General features: G+C 37.9%; 1 protein-coding gene and 2 long non-coding RNA genes across 8 annotated transcripts in view; 2 read left to right on the plus strand and 1 right to left on the minus strand.

The window, feature by feature from the left end:
* Positions 1-9,829, plus strand: part of LOC148216875 (uncharacterized) — a 28,792-nt gene extending 18,963 nt beyond the window's left edge. For all 3 annotated transcript variants that reach the window (XR_015794597.1, XR_015794596.1, XR_015794598.1), the window contains exon 3: positions 7,696-9,829. This is a non-coding gene — a long non-coding RNA (uncharacterized LOC148216875). The remainder of the gene's footprint in view (positions 1-7,695) is intronic.
* FAM241A (family with sequence similarity 241 member A) lies at positions 1,716-16,584 on the minus strand. Its single transcript, XM_025172881.2, has 2 exons — positions 16,363-16,584; positions 1,716-4,951 (listed from the first exon to the last, which is right to left on the minus strand). The coding sequence occupies exons 1-2, from the start codon at positions 16,573-16,575 to the stop codon at positions 4,706-4,708; spliced, it is 459 nt and encodes a 152-aa protein (XP_025028649.2). The 5' UTR covers positions 16,576-16,584; the 3' UTR covers positions 1,716-4,705.
* A 43-nt stretch (positions 16,585-16,627) lies between these two features.
* LOC112541816 (uncharacterized) overlaps positions 16,628-22,605 on the plus strand; it is a 28,140-nt gene continuing 22,162 nt past the window's right edge. For all 4 annotated transcript variants that reach the window (XR_015794601.1, XR_015794599.1, XR_015794602.1 and 1 more), the window contains exon 1: positions 16,628-16,757. This is a non-coding gene — a long non-coding RNA (uncharacterized LOC112541816). The remainder of the gene's footprint in view (positions 16,758-22,605) is intronic.

Below are 22,605 nucleotides of genomic sequence, written 5' to 3' on the forward strand. Positions count from 1 at the left end.
CAAATTCACAGTTAAAACAACTATAAATGCCATGAACAAGTATCAAGCTCAGTACCTTTACTGAATATTTCTTGGTTGTTGTGATTTCGGAGTTCAAAATATAAATATGCTTGACTTGGAAAGCATTTAAATGTTTTGAATATATATATAAAATAGCTATATATTGTTCCTATGGTACATAAATTGCCTTTAGACAGGAAACCAATTTAAGGAATCTGCTGATTATGTATTTTATTCAAGGAAATTGCATTTCAACTGCTCACCAGATTCAGTGAAGTTATACTTAGTTGTAAACTGTTCAGATTGTTTTTGAAGTAAAAGCAAAATCTTTTATCAGCTAAAGCTGTGATATATTCCCCTTCTATTTTATATAAACATTCTATTAAGAATGCAGCATTTGGAAAAAAAAAAAACCCTGTATTTTCTGTTTCTTCCTAAGTATTATTTACAAATTAAAACGAAATTGAACAGCACAGTTAACAATACTGGTAACATAATATTAGGTTAATGCTATATTAGCACTTTGTGTTCATGCAGTGTTAAGCATTAGGTTAAATTAATAGATTTACTGTGGTATGAAAAATGCTAAGTCTTTTCAAAGCAGTAAGATGTAATAGCTAATACCTTTTTTGGTATATTGACCTGTAAACCTGTTTTGTAGAGGTCAGGTGGCTTGGGAAAGAGCATGATCTGTTTTCTTTAAAGGGACAAAATGTGGGTATAACTAGATATTTAGCTAAGCATTTTAGCATTTTGCATCTAGAAGATATAAAAAATGCTGGAAAACCAGTTAAAACATACAGTACGTCATGAGGAAAGTAACACAACAGGCAAATGTTTAATTATTGCTGAATAATTTAATGGGCTTTAATAATAATGTCAATATACTGTAGGTACTTGAAGTTAATATAGATTTTTAAAAGTAAAACAAAAATGAATTAGAATTATTAGGCAAAAAGTAGTAGTGAAGAGAAAGCTAAATGCAGTTATTTTTAGGTTCAGTACACAATCAAGGACAATAATTTTCTCTCATTGGATCACTATTCTCCAAGGAATTTCCTTGGAAGGTTTTGCTATTTATTAAAAAAAAAAACAAAAAAACAACCCTGAAAGCTGCCATAGAATCTGCCCCAAACCCAATATTTATTAAGAATGAACTGGATGGAAGTAAAATGAATAGAGTTAATAAATTTATTAATATTTACAATTCATACTATACTTTTTTGCACATATATCACTCAGATAGTTAGAATTTAAAATGCACAATATTAATCTCATACTAAAGATTCTAGTGCCTTGTTTTTATGCAGGGTTCCTAAGAAGTATGTTCCACTACATTTAATGAGATGAAAAGTGCATAGGACAGCAACTACTGTATATCTGGTTTTCCAACATGACCATTTGGTAACATGGTATGTTGAGAAGACATCCACTGAAATATCTTTACAGGTAGTCCTTGTTTAGTGACCACAGTTGGAACTGGCAACTTAGTTTTAAATGAAGCAGTTGCTAAGTGGAACCTCAACTGTGCTTATGATTTTACTTCAGCTTTTCTTTGCTTTATAGACCTGCGAAGATTGTAAATGTGAAGATTGGTCACAGTTACTTTTTCATCACTGTCGTAACTGCAAATGGTCACTAAACAAAGTAATCACTGAGGACTACCTGTATTCAAGGAGAGTGAGCTTTATTAATTATTCATTTCTTATAGAATTGGCTATGTAGTTCTTTTTACCTTTTGATCATTTTTTTAGAAATTTTTATTGTTAAAGAAATTCCTTGTCTAGTTGATTTCTAGTTATTGCAAATAACACTAATTTTTTAAAAAAACCTTCCAAATGCTTTTTGAAGTTCCTGTGCTACTAAAGGTATTTCATTATAAATTAATGAAATACATTTTCATTAAATTATTAAAAAGAAAATCAGGCAAGAGCAATTTTTAAACCAAGAGAAATTTTATTTTAAAAAATCTGAATGTTTACAAGTATAGTTTCATAAAAACATTTCTGCGGAAATAATTGAATATTATAACCATTCTGAGTGTCACATTTTTTCAGAGCAAATCTAAGACCCCTGTGTGTCATCAGAAAATACCTTCAAAAGAATCTGTGAGGTCACCAGCTTCCATGCCTGATTGCATCTTCCTGAACAGTACATGTAATACTGATTTCCCCCCCAACGTGATAGTATGGTATTCTGACATGTGAAGAGCTGCAGCAAGGATTATCTTCAACTAAACCACAGTGCATGGCTATTCAGTATCCGGTACAGTCAAGAATCATATAAAATAAGTACATATTTGCTCCATTCCTCTCCAAAAGACATTACAGTTATAAATAGTAGAATGGTAATATAATAATTGAAGATCAAAATGTCAGCAGTTTCACTTAGGATCAAAACATCCCCAAAAGTCTGATCATATTCTAACACCATTTGAAAATCATTCTAATGGGCCAAATGATGTTCCCTTAAATACAATCAATCAATCAATCAATCAATCAATCACACACACATATATTATTCACACACAAACTACAGGTTTGGAGTGAGTGTTACTCTCTACATATTTTAAAATTATTCTTACAGTACTTGCACTGAACTTATTTCACTGGCAATGACAATCAGTTTTTTTTTTTTTTAAATCCTTGTTTTCTGAGTACCTACTAAGGCATTCTTTAGATTCTGAACTGGAGCCACACCCTTAACCCTAAAAAAGAGTACAAAATTTAACATCCAGCTATATTGCAATGCTTAATAAGGAGCTCCTCTGTGTATGCTTTTTCCTTATCCATTCTGCCATTTCACTGAAACACATAAGCCTGTTTCCTCTCACACAATGAATGAGAAAGATCCTGTAAGAAACTTCAGATATATATTAGAAAACTGTAATAGCCACCAAAGATACAAAACAATTTATTGTTCTTTATCACTGAATCAATAATCTTGATCCTATAGATTGTTTAGTTATGGTCACATCAACAGAACAGTGATATTTTTAAAGTCTGTAACATAATAAATTAACAAGTTTTAACTTAAAAAAAATCTTTGTATGAAGTAGATGAATAAAAAATAAAAACTGATGATTCATTAATGACATATAAAAATTAACTATTAAAATGGAGGCTAGAATTTCTCTTAAACTTGGATAATAAAATATTCTACTTAAAACATCTAAGGTGTGAAGAGAAATTTATAATACCATAAATAACAAATATCATGAAAACTGGTTTTTATCCAGTGGTGATCTCCCTTTTGCCTATAAACAGTTAATCTGTTAAAGGATAGGTAGATTTTCAGATTTTTTTCTTTTTTTAGAAATCTGTTCCCAAGAAGTCTGTGCAGTATTCAGAATAGTATGTGAATGGTGTAATGGGCTTGCAGTGAGAAAGGAATCTCCAAATTTTATTTCTGTAGTACAACTTGCTGCAGTAAACATGACAGAAAGGACTTTTCATTTGTGGACTGAATTTCTTTGGCAATGCATTTCTATGGTTGTGATGTGAGTACTCTTGGATATTATCCCAGCTTTCTCCTTCAAAAACATTTCACTTTGCAAATCAGTGTAATCAGAACCACAATATTTTTAACATATGCAAAGAGCTTCACCAAAAAAATATTCAGTGGGTTCTAGACTTGCATGGTAGATACTGAATTAACAAAGTAACAGGAAGCATGGCTTTGAAGCGGAACTGTACAGGTGATTTTTATCAACTAAATTCTCCACGATTCTTAATCATCTTAAACAGTGTAGCGTTTATGCTCTAATGAGGTCTCTGCAGCGAACATTTCCATAAATATAAATGTAGGGTAAACTTGATAAAGAATGGTAGTAACATTTTGACCCATTTCATTATCAGTCCTGGAATTTGTAACTAGAAAATGTGCTTACTGATCTCCCTAAAAGTGAACAATATTCATGTCATTTCAAAGGAAGTCATGGACAATTTCAGTAACAATACTTTATGTAGCTTGCTCTTAACCTGTCTGCTGAGATTGCATATAATGTTGAATTAAACTGAGATAAATTAGAAGAAGTCCATTAAAAAGAAAGGAAGAATCCTACTTATCCCCAGAGAAAGTTTTTTTTACAAATGTGCACATAATGAAAAAATGAAATGGAAAAAGAACTCCAGATTTACTGGCTTCTTCTTTAGTCAGACTGATATTTTTCTAATATATTTACAAATCATAAATGGCACTAGTTATGCAAAAGCAGATTTGCTTAACATGAGTTCATATATATATATATACACAGCACTGAAGGAATTTGCAAAGAGATTTACAAGGTGATTAAAAAATCATACAACGTAAGAGCTCATAGAAATTGGCTTTTTAACAGTTTTAATATAAAAGGTATTTTTTGAAAACAGTCGTAACATGACTATAAAAGCACCATTCATATGTTGAAAAGTGTGTTTATATCCCCAAACTCCTGAAATTGGAATTCTTTCACTCAGTAAAAGGATTTACTAAATAAACAATTTGACTACACTGCCTCATATTGAGACCCTTTTTTACTCACCTATTCGTAACATATCAGATTTTTTTTTCCTTTTAAATTACAAAGATAGTTTGGAAGAAAAAACATGCAAACATTTAATGGCTATATAATATTCAGCACAGTAGTTTATAATAATACCATTCTTGTTCAGCTAAGTATGTAAATCCACCAAGATATAGTCATTCAAGTGCTATGCAATGTATTTTATTGCTGAACATAAATAATAACAAGGCACAAGACAGCTACTAATCCAAGAGCTTGTAGACCAAGAAACCAGAGCATAACCCAGAAGAACAGGATTATTACAGGTTCCACAATCCTTTCACCAAAATACATCCTTGTGAATCCTATCCTTATGAGGCTTTTGTTGAGCTCACCAAACAGAGTCCCCATCTTTTTATAGTCGTCGGTAATCAATTCAGTATTATTTTCCCTTTCTTCTTGCAAGACCTAGAATCGGAAGAGAAAAAAGATTACTAACCTATATTGACAAAACTCTATGATGTTAATCCTCCTTTTTAAAATGCAACCTTGCGTGCAGAAATACTTTTTAAAAAAACTTTCTGAAAGGTCACAATGTGAAATCTTCTTGCCATGATTAACTAGCAATGTTTTTCATTATTAAACAATTATCTTCCTTTCAATAGTATTATTTTTCAACATACAACAAAGTATTTTATTAATGTGCTACAATATGAAATTGTTATATATGAAATATCTTTTTCTCCCAATCTGTTTCAGTCATTACCTAATTCTACACAAAGGGACTTGTAGTTTGTATGGATATATATTATATGGGATTTAATTCATTTTTCAACAGCTCCTATCTTTCAGTAGTCTGGTTTCAAGTTGAGATTAGGGGAAAAAAATCATATTACTATACATCTGTTTTCCTGAGATATGCACCAAGCAGCTCTTTGGTTGCAATGCAAATATGAGTTATTGACACTTAGTAGGAAAAATAATTAAATCCCGTACTCTGATTATTAGGAAAAGTCACAAGTTTTCTGGTATTTCAAACAGTAAAGCATTTATCATATCCACACACAATGGTCATTCAATATTCCTGGCCCCAGCACATGCTGCATGCTGGTACTTGGTGGCTAGCAGTTTGTATTTGGCTCCTCCAAATTGTAGGCATAGCAAAGAAAACTAGATACAGCGGTCCTTGGTTAATGATGTAATTGGGAATGGAATTTCTGTTAATAAGCGATGCAGTCATAAAGCATGACATCATGTGACCATATTGGCAAGGATGTAATGTGGTTGCCATTTGCAACCTCCTGCTGGCTTCCCCATTGACTTTGCTCGTGGGAAGCTGGCAAAGAAGGTCGCAAATGGTGATCCTGTAACCATGGGATGCTGCCACCATTGTAAGTATGAGGACCAGTCATATCACTTGTTCAGCACTGTTGTAAATTGGAACTGTCACTGAATGAGAGGTCATTAAGTGAGAACTATCTGTAGTGTCAAAAAGGATTGTGTAGTACAGGTGGTCCTTGTTTAATGACTATTCATTCAGCATTTCCTCATAATCACTGAAACATTAATTAATGAAATATTCTACAAATTTGGACAACGGTTCAGCTAGAGCTTCATAAAATCATTTGTTAATATAATCTTATGGAAACTTTTTATAAACCTAGCATGAACCTATGTAAGAAAACAGAGTTTGCATAGATCCAGTATATTTTTGCACCCATGATATATTCTGCTGAAGAAATATAAGAGTCTGTGCTGTGGTTTGAATCAAATGCAGTATTGGTATTTTAGGTATAGCCTAAATTGGCATGGGGAGTATTCTGTATTATGTTGTTTTACTATACCGGTACCGACAATACAGAGATTGACCCATAGATTTGCATCAGAAATCTTTAATTTGAACATAAGCATATACTTATACTCTTCCCAGTTATGACTAATATGATACTGTGATGGACTGAAGAGAATCCTATCTGCATGTGTACCATGTATTGGGGATATGCATCATATTCAACCAAAACCGGTATCCCAAAGTGGAGTGGAATGATTCAGAACAGATTTGCATCCCACCAGAGTAGAATGGTCACATGTGAACCCATTCTCTTCCAAGTACCAACTTTCATGATACTAAAATAGCCATACTAGGAAGGAATAAAGGATGATTGATTGATTTGGTGATTAATGTATAGTGTATGGTGAAGGAGGTCAACTATTCAATGTTATAACAATGAAGACTGTTTTGCAGATGAGTGCTTTTAAAAAAAGTTTTATTCTTATTGATGAACAAGTAATACAGTACCTTCATAAAATCTGTGTACAAAGCAATCCTTTTTATTTGGACCTAGTTTTTATTTGGTTTCTATATTTTACAGCATAATTTGACTGACTCCACATCCATACTGTATTAGTCACTTACTAAAATTTTCTTCTACCTCAGAACAATCTTTCCTCTGATTAAAATCAGTTTAACAGATAATGTAGAGTCCAAAACCCTGCATGGATTTCACTGAAAATTGTTCCCTCATGTTTTAATTTACTTGCAAATTTCATATTCCAGTGAAAGAGCAATAGTATTACAACCATTTGTTTTTCCCATATTGATCAATGAGACAATGAAGTCCTGTTTTAAAACTGCATTTCAGGACAGGAAAGATATTGATAAACCAGGATGTGTACAGGGAGGACCACCAAGATGTTAAGGGGCCTGAAAAGAAAAACCTGAGGAACAATTGGAGGTGCTGGATATGTTTAGGCTAGAAAAAAGATTTCAGAGACTAAAGCTGTCTTCAAATATCTGACGGATATCAGGCAGAAGACAGGACAGAATTGTTCAGAGTTGTTTTATAAGATAACAGTGAGTTTATGTTACAAAGCAGATTTTGGTTGAACATCAGGAAAAAATTCCTAATGATAAAAACTATTCAACAGTGGAATAGACAGCCTTGGGACATAATGGCTCTTCCTTTATAGCAGGTGCTTAAATAGAGGCAGGGTGGCCATCTGTTAGGGATGCTATATTAATAGCTTTCCAACCCTTACATTCCATGATGCTATGAAATCTCATCTGTAGCTGGAGAATGAGTCAGATCAGACTATCTCCCAGAGCAATTTGGAACAGACAGAGCAATTTCTGGAAATCTGGTCTAGGCTTTCAAAGTTGACTAAGTACTCTCTGCATGCTGTAAATACATATTCATTGTTTTGTTACACAGGTAGTCCTTGCTTAACGACAATTGGGACAGCAACTTCATTGCTAAGTGATGGTCGTTAAGTGAGACATCATGTGACCGCACCGGACCTATGACCTCACTTCCACTGTGGTTGTTTAGCGAATCACCCACGGTCATTAAGCGAGACATCACGTGAACTGTGACTTGCGATTTTACCGTCTGCTTCTCCATTGACTCTACTTGTTGGAAGCTGGATGTGAAGCGTACAAATGGCAATCACATGATCACAGGATGCTGCGACAGTCACAAACACACCCCGAATCTTGATCATGTGACCGCAGGGACACTGTGATGGTCGTAACTGCAGGTAAAGTTACCTTTTCAGTGCTGTCATTACTTTGAATGGTCACTAAACAGGGCAGTCATTAAGCGAGGTCTACCTGTAGGGAAGTTTCAAAAGTCAGGCACATCTATAACTTTGAGAGAATGCACCTAAAAAAATTCCATGAAATTAGAACCATAAGAGAGGATTTTATTACCATTTCAAAAGACTAGAAAGGTGATTCCAATTTTGTGTTTTAGGAGATAAGTGGATTAGTAAAGTCATCTTGTAAACAACATTTTTAAAATCACAAAATGATGTAAACATCTTAAGGTAGAAAAGAATTATTTTGTTTCTGTCATTATTAAAAAAAGATGGGCTATTCAAAGAGAACGTTATATAAACACAAAAGCTATAAACTGAGCAAGATTCATATATGTAATTCATATTTAATATTTCTTATTAACTAATATGTGCAAAACACCCTCCTATTTTAGACTATTTATTAAAAATGTCATACATTGTGATTCATAGCCATCATTCAGATTCATAGGGAAAGATATATTGCTGAGCGTGGAAATCTTGCTATTGACATTAGGAAAATGTATGTTTATAAAGTTCTAGTAAAAAGAGTATAGTTAGTAATTACCTTACTGTGGTATCTAATATCCTGCACTGAATACAGTCTTACAAGTATATGTTTGGTGCATGCACACACTTATTCAGTCACCATTGGGAAGCCCATGAAACAGCAATGCTCAGCCTTCAAGAAGGCATGGTGCCTCAATATGCCATATGTCAAGGGAACTGCAGGTATTTCCCAACTGGAAAAAAAAATCCCCAGAACAGTAGCAAGATAAGTCAAATAATGAAATCGGAGTGGTAACCAGCTGTGATGACAAAAACAGATCATCCTACATACTAGGACTCAGTTTTCCTTTCTATCTTATTTCCAGGCTTCAGGAAGAAAAATAATTTGCTCTAATAAATTCACACATTCAAATAATCACCATAGCTCATGAAAAAAACCCGCTCAGCTTCCCTGTTCATGTTGAAGACAAGATGAGATACACACACACACACAGGTTTTGGAACACACACAACAATCTTCTTACAATCTGCAAGTAATTTTTTGACCAGGGGCTACTGTTATGTAAAAACAAATTAATTAAAAGATTGTTTGCAGGTTTGACCTACAAATTTATTTTCTAATTTATGTAAGTCCTCCTGAAGTAATCTCTCTAGTAGATTACATTTTGATTTGTTAAATTTATGTTAATTTCAGCTATGTTATATTTTCCTTTTGCCAAGACTATCATTATCAGAACAAAACTGATGGGACCTCGGAGACGTACCTTTTTGGTAGCCATCCCAGCCCTTTGGAATAGTTTCCCACCTGAGATTCGAGGGATCCCTACTCTTTTAGCCTTCCGGAGGGCTGTGAAAACTTGGCTCTTTCCCCAAGCGTTGGGCTAGGATGGGAGTTGAACTGCGAGGATGTTTGATTTGATGCTGGGGGGAAGAGTATCTGTTTTTAATTATGTTTTATGTATTGTTGTGAGTTGCCTAGAGCCATTGCATGAGATAGACAGCCATATATGTGTGTGTGTGTAAATAATAGTTATTTTATTATAATGTGTGTCTGTGTGTGCATGCACATATATATATGTATGTATATGTATCTATAATGTACATACAAGCCCTGTCAATCAATCAATCAATCAATCAATCAATCAATCAATGGAAACTTTAGATGTGTTCTCACAAAGTTGCTGCTTTGCTTCTTTCCTATTTCTATTTCCCAGGTGGTCTGTACTGTTCTTGATATTAAAGATTTTTAATTCATATTTTATTCTCTTGTTCTTGATTTTGAAGACAATCATAAGTACAGTATTTCTTTTCTTCTTCAGCACTCCTAAAAGCTTACAAGCATTTGTTATAAAATTGCAAACAACTGCTCTGTTTTTCATTTTAGAACACACTACATATTTCTCAGTTAAGAGAGGAAAACAGAACAAAAGAAACACATGTTAACTGTCAAGACTGGATCCTGAACGGTTGAAACACCAATGTTTTATTTCATAGGCAAGGCCTTGCCTACTAGGATTATAAACTTAAATAATAATTATTTAAAGAAAGCATTTTTCAGGTATTTAATTGCAAATTACAAAAAGCAAGTGGAAACATTCACATTTTCATCCAACAATTTTACACATGTACAAAATATATACAATGTTCTTTCTCTCACACACATACAACTCATTGTGACTAGATGTCTTAGAGGGCAATCTCTTTGACTTTTTCATTTTTATGGCAAGATATGTAGATTCCACATTAGTTAGTCTACTTACAATGGAGAGAATTGTCCTAGCCTGCCAGACAAGTACTAGTCTAAAAGCCTTTCATGAGACAAGAGCTACTTGTTTGGAAACAACTCTAAATCCAGGATGCCCTCTTTCTTCAAAACAAGACTGTTTTCTCCATTACATTCATGAAAATATTATGTATATCAAGATGATACATAGCTAGAATTTGCATGTATATAGAGCCAATTATGCTTGTTGATACAGAGGCTAGATCCTACATCAAACCACACTTAAATCATAATTAAATGATGATAAGGAAAGATTTTTCCTACTTGTTTTAAAAACAAAACAAAACAAATAGAATGTCAAGAAACTTTGAACTGTATGCCTTCCATCACAGTAAATACCCTCTTAATTAGTCCACATAGTTCTGATAAACTGACAAACAGCCTTAACAAATCTTAACATTGTTAATTGTGTAGTTCTATTTATTCCTGGTCTGATAAAGATTCTACAACTCTTGAAGAGAAATCTTTGATTTTTAGTGATGTCCTTCCATGTACTCTTATTTGGAAGAAACCATTCAGAAAAATGAATCCCTCTATCAATATGCACAGCATCAAATTGAAAATACATTTAAATGTATTGGAATGATGAGTGTGGAAAACTGGAATGATGAGTTTCACAGACTCTACATATAAAGCTGAATATAGAGAACTAGAATTTTATGGGGGCTAAGTTGAAATGAAAACTGAAAATAGGAAAGCATGCACCTATACTAACTACCAATATAAGTACACTTTTCCCTACCACATATAAATAACAGGTAGTCCTCAATTAACGACCACTCATTCAGAGACCATTCAAACTTGCAACAGTGCTGAATGAGTGGTACTTACAACCAGTCCTCAAAGTTCTGGCCATCACAACACTCTCACAGTCATGTGTTCATGATTTGGGTGCTTGGCAACTGGCTTGCAGTTACAATGATTGCAGTGTTCCGCAGTCACATGATTGTCATTTGCAACCTTCCATGCTGGTTTTCCACAAGCAAAGTCAATGGGGAAGCCAGCAGGGAAGGTCACAAGTTGCTTCCGCTTTTTCCCGAGAAGCCCACTACAGACTGAGATTCCAGGGATCTTGTACTTCATAGCGTGCCTGCCTGCAGCACCTCCCACCTGCACTCTGTAGTGCATGCCCACCTGCCTGTGATGCCGCACCAGCTCTCCCCTGCCTGGCTGCACTCATGCGGCATTACAGTGCCCCTCCCTCACCTGCCCGCACTTGCGTGGTGCCGCAGCACCCGCCCACCAGCCTGCTTGTGAGCCACCTGGGACTTGCAACTTCCTGCTTGCTACCCCATTGACTTTGCTTGTTGAAAGTCGGCAGGAAGTCACAAGTTGCAGTCATATGAAGTTCTCATTTAACAATGGCAATGGGGACTGCTGGAATTGCTGTCGCTAAGTGATGCAGTCATGTGACATCATGCTTTATGACATTGCTTAGTGACAGAAATTCTGATCCTAATTTCCATCATAACTTGAGAACTACCTGTAGACATTCCTTGCCATTTTGAAGTAAAGTTTCTTCCTTAGTGACAGCACATAACTAGTATACCCCCCCAAAATAAAACACAGATACCATAAAATCTTTATTATGGTCATAGACCAGCAAAAACAACAACAACAACATACAGACACCCCCATCTCGCTTTTGTATAGGAAAGCTGTAGACAATTTGAGCTGGCTCAAATAGTTGGTTAATTTTTTTTTTTTTTTTAAGTCCCTTTGAATCAGTATTGACTCCTGGTAACTGCCTAGACTAATTCCTGCAGTTTCCTTGACAAGATTTCAGAACTGGCTTGCCATTGCCTGCTTCCTAGGGCTGAGAGAGCGTGACTGGCCCAAGGTCACCCAGCAGGCTTTTTTCCTAAGGCAGAACTAGAACTCATGGTCTCCTGGTTTCTAGCCTGGTGCCTTAACCACTACACCAAACTGGTTCTCGGTTGGTTAATAGGGCTGGGCAAACAAAACACCTCTTTGAAGCTACCTCTGGCTGTCTCTGCATATATATACTTATGTACCTACTTCACTTAGTGGCTAGCATGTACATGCATGCAGATATAGTTGAGATCATCTTCTGAAGCAGCCACGCAAAGCTTAATAATTGTTTTAATAATTTGAAAAGAGGCACTTTGTACATGCTCCCTTGTGTTGTAAAGCAATACTTTTGAAGGCTTTGTAGTACAGATGTTCAATGCTTTGTATTCAATTTAAAAAAGGTGTTTCAGGGCATATGGGCCACAAAAACAGTTTTCTTGGGATCATGTGCAGCCACAGAGACTCCTGTGTGCCCAAAGCGTTTTTAACAAACTATTTCAAAAGAGCTTCATAGCCCTACTTTGAATATCCCAATTGGATAATTTAAGTATCAGTGCAGATGTGGGAGGCACTCTGGGAAAAGGAGCTTCCATATATCCAGGATACATTTAAAAGGCCTTTCAGAGGACAGAGCAAGGGCAGCAAATATTTAACTTAAGAAAAAGACCAGAGGCTAACAGTACCATTTTATCATACATTACAAACCCTTAGATCCAATTGATTTCAAGCAAATTTTGACCAGGAGTGTTACAAAATCAGAGCTTTCCATTTTATAGCTGGGTATGTGGAATATGATACACAATTATTCTATTAAAAACAAGTTGTAATGGAGCACTCAAAATGCATTAGTTGCTAATTGTTAAAAGTTATGTTTTAATGTAAAGAACTTGAATATTTAGAACATACTTTCTCCTTCTATGTTAGAATATATTCTAACCATAACCCTAGCCATCTTGAAACACTAACTATCTTAAGGATTATTTATTTTAGATATTTGTGTAACGTTTCTGCTTTTGAGACAAACCATGCGCTAAAATTACCCAACCAAATTTGGTCAAGGACGCAGAAACTGCTTGTAATTGATTTTGAAGCTTTATAAAAGACCAATACTATACATGTTTTAAATGTGAACACTGTTAAAATGATATAATTTTCTTAGATTATTTCAGAGGCTAGAATCATACAAAATGTAATAATTCAAATCTTAAGAGCAACTCAATTCAAATCACCACTCAACCATGAAGTTAATTGGTTCAGTCACAGAATTATGTTGAGAATAAATGCAGGTAAAGAATAACCATCTTGACCTTATTGGAGTACAGGCGGTATATAAATGAAATATTCCTGTACAATTTTGCTCTAACATGTTAGGATCTCATATCCTTTAATTCCAGGAATTCTGCTAAAAAGAAAAAGAGAATAGGCCCTGTAATAACTTATAATGAATTTTCGGCATATACTTTCAAGGATGCTTTTTGTTTGTTTTACTTATAAGGCTTTAGTGACTAACGGTATATAAGAAAAGATGCAGTATTGTTGATAGATATGTAAATAAATAAAAATATTATAAACATTTATTTTGTGTACCACCTTGAGGGCAAAAAGGAATACTATTTAGTACCCTTTTGCTTAATTGTAGTACACATCTATTTCCAAAGGAAATGTGAAATGAAGGAAGCGCTTGGGACATAATTTCATTTCCTGAACTACCAATGTTTTAAGATATTTATATAGTTTGTAGTACTTCTATTTAATAATGTTCTTGAAACATCTGCTTAGAGGTAGAAATTGCATCACAGAATTGGATTATATGTAATTTTGAAACCACAGATGTCAGGCTGTATCCCAGGTGTTTAGTACTCTCATTTGCTTTAGTAAGTGCACTCTGAAAACTACAGCTTCAAAGAAAATAAAATCTGCTAGGATATTCAATAATTAAAATAAAAAAGTCTAGCTGGAGGGAGCACTAACAAATTAGAAATTAAATCTCTTTTAATTTGGGGGCAGGGTTATGCTTATTATTTGCAAGAGTTCATGCTTCTCCTCCTCCAGTTTTGTAAATAAGTATCTTTCCATCACTTTGGATAAAATGACACCACACACCTTCATATGTCAACTATCGAGCCACCTGCCCTTGCGTCTCATACAAACTGAGGAGGATTATCCTATGTGGACGAGGATCTTTGCTACAGGGACGATCTATTTCACGCAGCCTAATTTTTACTTTGATATTGTATACCTCTACCAATAACAGAGAAACTTAACAAAAGATAATGTATTTAGGAGTTTTCCCTGAAATATCCTGTTTTGTAATATTTAGGATCAAATAAAGACGAACAGAATGGATTTATTACTGCTTTTGCTTAACTGTAATAACAACCTCAATCAAAAGTTTGGTGACTATCACTCATGCTCTTATTACTTCCCAACTGGCTCACTGCAGTGCGCTGTATGTGGGGTTGTCCTTGAAAACTATCTGGAAAGAACAGCTGGTGCAAAATATGGCAGCCTGATGCTGGTGGGTGACAGCTGCTTCAGTAGTATTACACTTCCAGTAGAGGAGCTCGGGGATGAACTGCTGGGTCCTTTGTGCTCTTTGAACTTGGTTGCAGACATTTCATTTCCAGGCTAGGTAACAGTGCAAGGGGGAGTGGGGTTTGCTGGCTGTTTATATATAGTAGCTTGCCCTGCCAGTCTTGCCACCCACCCCATGTTATTTTCTTAGCCACAGGGTTTCCTAGTGGTTTCCCATTCAGATACTAACCAGGCTGAATTTTGCTTAGGGTTTTTTTTTTTTTTTTAGATTAGCCAAGGTTAGCAAGATGCTGCCACCTGCTTAGTGTAAGAACATTCAGAACCCTCGTACTTATCTCTGTCCATTTTTTCAGATCATACTTGTGAGACTTAACTCTAATTACATCAGAATTTGTACATTTATTATTCAAATATCCATACTATTCTTAGCAAAATATTCCAACCCCCCCTGCAGAGGTATTTAAAAGAAAAAAAGAAACATCTGCAGTATCACAGCAGATACCTGAAGGATGTGGCATGTCAGCTTGGGCTTTAATTGAAGTGTTACACTGAACATTTCTTCTGTGTGTGAATGTGTATGTGTTTTATTATTCTCCTTAAATCTGATGGACACGAAAATTGCCTTACTATTTTTAAGAACATCAACATTTTGGTGAAATTCTCATTGGCAGGTGTGAAATTCTTGCACTTTAGTTGTGATATGGCTAAGGGATGTTGAGAGTATTATCTCTTTTACATTGTACATAATTTCTTCAGCAGCCTACTGAACTTCCTATGCTTCCATCTCAAGGGAAAACATTAGAGAGGACTCTTCCTATTTTATTCCCCAAATTAGGAAGGGGGCTGCAAAGGATCCTGAGAAATGATACAGTGATGGATAAGAGCCCAAAACAGCAACACCAAAAACAGAATAAAATATTCTCAAAGATATGAAAGAAAATCAAAAGTCTCCTAAACATGAGATTGAAAAGAAAAAAAGTAATCAAACGTATAATTCTTTTATAATGTGATCTTCCTGATTTTTTAAAATCCAATATACAGTCTGAGAAACAGTTCACATGTAGGAAATAATCATACTCCTATGCAATAAGAGTTTATCTAACTACTGTATGTATATGTATAAAAAGTCATGCTGTGTTTGTTTTTTCTTCACCCCAGTTCTACCATCCTTCCCAGAAATTCAACATTTTCCCCCCTCGTGTTCTCCAGGAGCCTCTTCCCAACTTACCAGGGAAAGGGGAAGCTCAGATGCAACGTCTCCCTACTGTGGGGAAATATTAGACCCTTCTTCCAGACTGGCAGCAACGCTTTTCTGTCGGAGCACCTCACCGCCGGGCTCCAGCACTGCAGCTCTGCCGGGAAGGGGAGAGGGCGCCCTGCCCGCCCTGCCGCCCGCGCGGATTGTTTGGTCCGACCGCCTCGTGCAAGGAGGTGTGCCGTTCCTCCTACAAACCACATTTCCCCCACGTCTGCCGCTGACAGTACGGGAAGGCAAGGGTGTACTTACTGAGGGGGGGGGGCCAAAAGCCTCTCGGTCCGGACTCCCCAAGCCGGCGACAGCCCTGGTCGCCCCGCAGGAGAGTTGGGCTCCGTGACACGCCACCCGGCGAAACCTGAGACGCGTCCCCGGCCAGCCGCCGCCCCTCCCGAGCTCCCTGGCGCTCACCTGCTGCTGCTGCGGCTTGTCCTCGTCCCCCGCCAGAGGCAGCGGGGAGTGGGGTTGTTGCTGCTGCTTCTGCTGCTGCTGCTGCCGCCGCCGCCTGTGCCGGGATCCGCCCCCTCTGCCCCTGACGGATGGCAACGATGGCGCCGTTTCCCGTTCCCACTCGCTCTCGAAGAGGTACTCGGGCGGCAGCAGCAGTTCCTCGGTCGAGCCCATGGCCGCCGCCGCCGCCCGTCCTCGTCCCGGCGCCTCCGAAAGCGAAAGCCCCTGGCCCGGCCACCCCGCGCGGCTGCGGGTGAATCCGACGCCGTCGCGTTGGCTGGCGGGCGAGGGCGGCGGAGGCTGAGGCAGCGCGCGGTCGCCCCTCAGGCTCCCTCCGAAGCAGCGGCTCTGGCCTGGTAGGGCGTGCCTCGAAGGCTGTCACGGGTTTGGCGGGAGGAGGAGGAGGAGGGGAAGAAAGACGGGTAACGGATGCGTGCGGGGGAGAGAGCGGCGCAGGGGCTGCGGCGTGCGCCGCGCCGAGGAAGAGGGGCTTTGCTGTGGGGAAACGTGGGCGGCGGCGGGGGAGAGAAACGGGCGGCGCGCGTTTGAAACTGTCGGTTCTCTCTGCGCCTTTAAAGCTACCTTTATAAAAGCCCCGCCCCTGGGATAGGGAGACCCTCTTTGGGGTGGGGGCTTTTTGCCTCTTGTTAATCACGGCCCGCCCGCTTTTTTCTTTGTGCGGGGAAAAAAATCAGGTGGAAATCTTGGTCGTGTGAATGCCAGGCTCTGGCCCTTTGCCTAGACTTTAGCTTTCGCTCTAATACTTCCGTTTCTACGGGCTAAACCGGGGAGGGGGTGCCGTCAGGACTGGATCTGCAGAGATAGGTGTGTGTGTGGGGGGTTCTACTAATTTCCCCGCACCGAGCACGTGCCACGGAAGGCTAGCCGCTTTAGTAGGCTTTGTATCTTGATGCTAGATAACTGGAATCCAGATGCTAGTTATCACATAGAGCTTGCAATTAGTCCCAGGTACGGACCAGCGTCTGGACAACCTTGGCTGATGTCAGTAAGCTAGGCGGGGTTGGATCTAGATATCCCAGGATTGGGAAATTAAAAAGAAAATATCTGGAAGAAAGTTATGGCGAACCATTTTCATATCATTGCCTGTAAAGTCAACTCAGAGGTTTTTGTTTTACCAAATACTGCACGAGGTTTCAGATTCTCCAGGACTGCAAAATAGCCCAAGAAGGCAGAAATAAAATAGCAGAAGATACTTCTGAGCACATGATCAGCTGATAAATGTGTTACTAGAACCTGGACTGGCTGTTCTCCTTTTTGCTGTTCTACCCTATGGAAAATCTCTTCTGTCTGCCCTTGGTTTAGAGCAGGAATAGAAACACTGATGTATTAGATAGCTTTGGCTTTTTAAAAAATTATTATTATTATTAGAAGCTTGATATCTTACAGCCAGGTACAAAAACATAGGCAGAAATAAAGAGCTTGGTGTATCCAGGTGTAATTTCTTCTTGTGAATTTTATAGGGGCTAAGTTGAAATGAAACCTTGCACAGATTTAAAGTGAGCAAAGGTAATCAACTATGCATTTATATAATGTATCAATTTAATTTGCCTTGAATAAAAAGCGACAAGGGCCCTTAATTAATATGCACACACAAACAGGCTGTCTGTTTTCTCCTTAACTCTCCTTGAGTGAAGACTTCTATTGGCTAAACTAGCTGGTTTATGTGGTTACATTAATACAGAGAATTGTTTTTAATACAATAAATAATTGATTCAATGAATCTTGGCTTAAGGGACTTCTGATTTGACAAAATCTACAGGATCTGAGTTTTGTTCTGATTACAAGCAATAATAGATTTCCTCCCCAACAATGGGCAAAATCTATTGTTTGGACAACACTTGCTGCTTCCCCTCAAAATGGGTATTCTCTGCTATTGGGAATACTATATGGAATTCTTTTCTTGAGAGCCAGTTTGGTGTAGTGGTTAAGGCACCAGGCTAGAAACCTGGAGACTGAGTTCTAGTCCTGCCTCAGGCTTGAAGGCACTTGAGTGACTTTGGGCCAGTCATTCCCTCTCACCGCTAAGAAGAAAGCAATGGCAAATCACTTCTAAAAATCTTGCTAAAATAACTGCAGGGATACATCCAGGCAGTTGTCAGGAGTTAGCACTGACTTGGAGGCACTCACATACATATACAAATCTCATATTATATACAAGTATGTTTTGGGGCTAAAAAATACTCCAGTTTTCATTTAACAGAGTGAGATGGTCATTTATCTGGCTTTAAAGGACACTCTTCCTGCATTAATTCATTGAATCAAGGGTTTAGTGTAGAATTCATCTCAGTTCACAGTTCCTCTGTTCAAAATTCACATCTAAACTTTCTTCATTTCAACAAGCTAATTTAGATGGAAAAATCACCCTTGCCGAGTTATTTAGTTAACCAAGAGATCTACCTGTAGACTTTCATCTACTGTTGTAGTGTGAGTGAATTTTCTGGAAGACATTGTCACACAAAAATCAGCTAATGTTCATGGTTGTGTTAGTTAGGATTAAAAGTTCACCTGGAAGTCAACCCAAATCCCATTGTAGGGACAGGGAAATGGCTAATTCTGGGATGACTGGGAGCAGGCTATTAATATTTCCAGTACTATCTGAATGGCCATCACAAAATCTGCATGTGCTAGGTGGGTAATCCTGCTTGGGTCTGAGTATGATCAACTTATAAAATGTGTGGGACTCACATACAAAGTATTATTCACAACTACAGGCTCCACTGTGGTGAATCAGGCCTCTCTTTATAAGATAATCCAGGGTCCTCCCTTGTGGATTGAAGGGTAAGACATCATCAATAAAAACTATTTCAGTGCTTTCTAAACTCTCCTTCCCCTTTGCTAAGCTGTGCAGCAAGAGTGAGACATTTAGAGTATATTCTATACAATTAATAACTTTTTCCCATTGAGTGCTACACTGGGTAGAGCAGTGTTGTCCAAACTTGGCCACTTTAAGATGAGTGGACTTCAACTCCCAGAATTCCCCAGCCAGCCATGCTGGCTGGGGAATTCTGGGAGTTGAAGTCCACTCATCTTAAAGTGGCCAAGTTTGGACAACACTGGGGTAGAGGTTTCCTTTTCCTGGCTTACAGCTGTTTGCAAGCTTAGAGGGCATACTGGTCAGCAGGTTAAGTAAGAACGTTATCATCTTCAGTAAAATTAAAATCATAATAGATATCTTCTGATCTCATGGTGATACAATTAGATTCCAGGCCATCCAGTGGCTAAATTGCAGAGTTACAATATGTACACATACTCATTTATTTTTATTAAATATACCCCATAGAATTTTTATAATAGTCATCTCTAAATCTTAAAAGTGTTTAAATAAGTAGGACAGAGGAAGCAAAAGTCAAAACAGTATAATATTGCTGTCCATCTGGCAGAATCTGAATGCATAAAATTCAAGTAAGACTAGTGTATTAATAATTGTATCTTGAGCTAAATAGTATTGAATACACAGAGATCAGCTGCAAGCTTTCAAAAGACTCTCAGATCTGGGGGTGCTGAAAAAAATATTCCTTCTGCTCTGATTATCTATTTCTTCAGCAGCCACAAGGTAAGATTTTGTCCTTTCCTATTTTTCCTTTGCCAGTTCATCTGTCTTGACTTTCTCAAACTTTTGATTATATCTTGGTGTCCATGTAGTCTAAGGCAGGGTTCCTCAACCTTGGCGACTTGAGGATGTGTGGATTTCAACTCCCCAGCATGGCTGGCTGGGGAATTCTGGGAGTTGAAGTCCACACATCTTCAAGTCGCCAAGGTTGAGGGACCCTGGTCTAAGGTACCTTTTCTGATAGTATGATACAACAGTATACTCTATATGTACTATTATTGTTCTTGTTCAGTTATTCATTCATTTCCAACTCTTTGTGGTGTGATGTACAACAGTTTGCCAGGATGGTCTATATGTAACTGCTTCTTGAAGTTCTTTAGGGTCATGCTCACATGATAAAATCTTGCCACCTTGTCTTCTCTGGCTACTTTTTCTGTTGTGTTTGATTTTTACAAGCATCTTCTGTGAACATCTTCTCTAAAGATTTATTCTTTGCCATTATTTTTCCAAAATGTTTAAACTTTAGCTTTGTTATTAGTGCTTCCAGTGAGTAGTCTGGTGTTATTTCATTTAGTTTTGAATGATTTGTTTTTCTTTCTGTCCAAGAGATTCTCAACCATTTTCTCTAGCATGATCATTCATACTTTTTCCATTACTTCTTCACTTATTTGCACTCGCTTGGCACAATCAGTTGACATGATATTATTTTTTTAAAACAAAATACTGAGTGTCAGACTAGTTTTTGCACTTGTCTTTCACCTTCAGCAAGAGATTGTTTCAGTCTTCCTCACTTCCTTCCACTGAAGCAGTATCATTAGTTTATCTGAGATAGTTAATATTTCTTTGAGCAATTTCTTTGAGCATTTCTTATGATATGTTATCCATATAAGTTAAATAGATATGGTAGCAGTGTAGAATCTTGCCATACGGCTTTCCCAATTTTGAATCATTTAGTTGCTTCATATTTTAATGGGTTAGTTCCTGCTCAGATTCTTCAATATGCAGGTAAGGTGGTCTGGTATACACAAGTTTTTAAGGGTTGCTCACAGTTTATTATTAGGCAATCCTTTGGGCATAACTTGAGCCTCTGTAGAGATGTTTTATAAATATTTTGTAGGGAGCGTTAACAGCCTGTTGCTTCTTTGCTTCTGTACCTCAAGCTTTTGCTGACCTAGTGACTGTGTGGCTAAGGGTCAGTCTAGATGCTAAAGTTATAAGGTGCTAAGCATGTACAGTGGTACCTCAGGATACGAACTTAATCCGATCCGTGACTCTGGTTGCAACTCGAGTTGGTCTCAAGTCGAGGTAAAGTTTCCCATAGGGTTCAATGTAAATCCGGTTAATCCGTTCCGCCCTCCGAATTTGGTCCCAACCCGAGGCAATTTTCTCTTCAGAGCCTTACTCCCGCCAAGCCTGCTCTGCATTTTCTTTGGAGCCATGCTAACACGCACACCAAAAACCTTCGCAAAACACCGCAAAACACACCACAAGCCTCACCAAACGTCTCCTTGCTACCGCGACCTCGCCCACAGGAAGCCGCGACCGCGTGGCAGCAGGGAATATGGCCGCGGATCCGGTTCGTAAGTAGAGGCGAGTTCGTAACCCGAGGTAAATGTTCACTGCCAAAGCTGGTCGTAACTGGAAACGTACGTTAGTAGAGGCGTTTGTATCCCGAGGTACCACTGTAAAAGCTATGCTGATTGTAAAGGGACATTTTTAACAGTTTGCAGAGTTGCAAAAAGAAATGGGAAGATGTGGTTAAGCTAAAGGCCAAATGTCTTGCTTGCTCGTATCAGAGGTCCTGAAAAGGGGAAACGTCTGCAGTTTTCCCCTTTCCTCCTCCCAGCTCCTAGACACATTTCCTGAGCATGCATGAACTTTTGCATCTGCTCTTGCCTCTAACCACACAATGCCACCACATCCTCTGCATATGAGGAACCCCTGGAACAAGTGAGGACTAGAAACTTAACTATTGGTTTATGCTGCTTAAGCTAATGTTTTGACAACCTTGGAAGGCGGGTACACTTGTGTGTGTGACCCTCCTCCTAGATGCTTCCTGATGACAAAAAGGTATAAAAGCGGTTGTAAACTGTTTTAGGGTGTGGCTGTTCTCTGTCTTTTCTCTGCCAGTCAGCCAGAGACTAGTCCACCCTGCTTTTCTTCTGGCCAGAAATAAAAGCTGTATTTGCTTTGGAAAAATCTCTGTCTGGAGTCTCATTGGAAATCATAGAATCCAGGCTAGCGAACCTTACAATTTGAAAGCACAGAAACATTTGTGATTCCAAACTACATGTTCTGAAAACAAAATCTCCCCAAAGATAAGCATAGTCAATTTAGTGCTGTAGCTTGTCAAAAACTTGCTAAAAATCAGTTTCTGAATCCCATTCAGAAAATACTTTGGATCCTTTCATTTGGGGAGACCATCTTCTAGAAACTGAATTTCATACTTGAATATGACTTATTTTTCAGGGCCTGTTAAAATGTGAAGGAAATGCTTCATTATCTAGTTTCATGCCCTTCAGCCTGGCTCCCCACCTGCCTATCCCGTTAGCAATGCCCCTTCACATCCTGTTGTACATGAAAGTGACCTGCTGTCATAGTGGCTGGAAGATTAATGCAGGTGAACGACTTCA

The sequence above is a fragment of the Python bivittatus genome, unplaced genomic scaffold, assembly GCF_059951505.1.
Source record: "Python bivittatus isolate LINGU-HERP-01145 unplaced genomic scaffold, Pbiv_v1 ctg000070_np1212, whole genome shotgun sequence".
NCBI lineage: Eukaryota > Metazoa > Chordata > Lepidosauria > Squamata > Pythonidae > Python > Python bivittatus.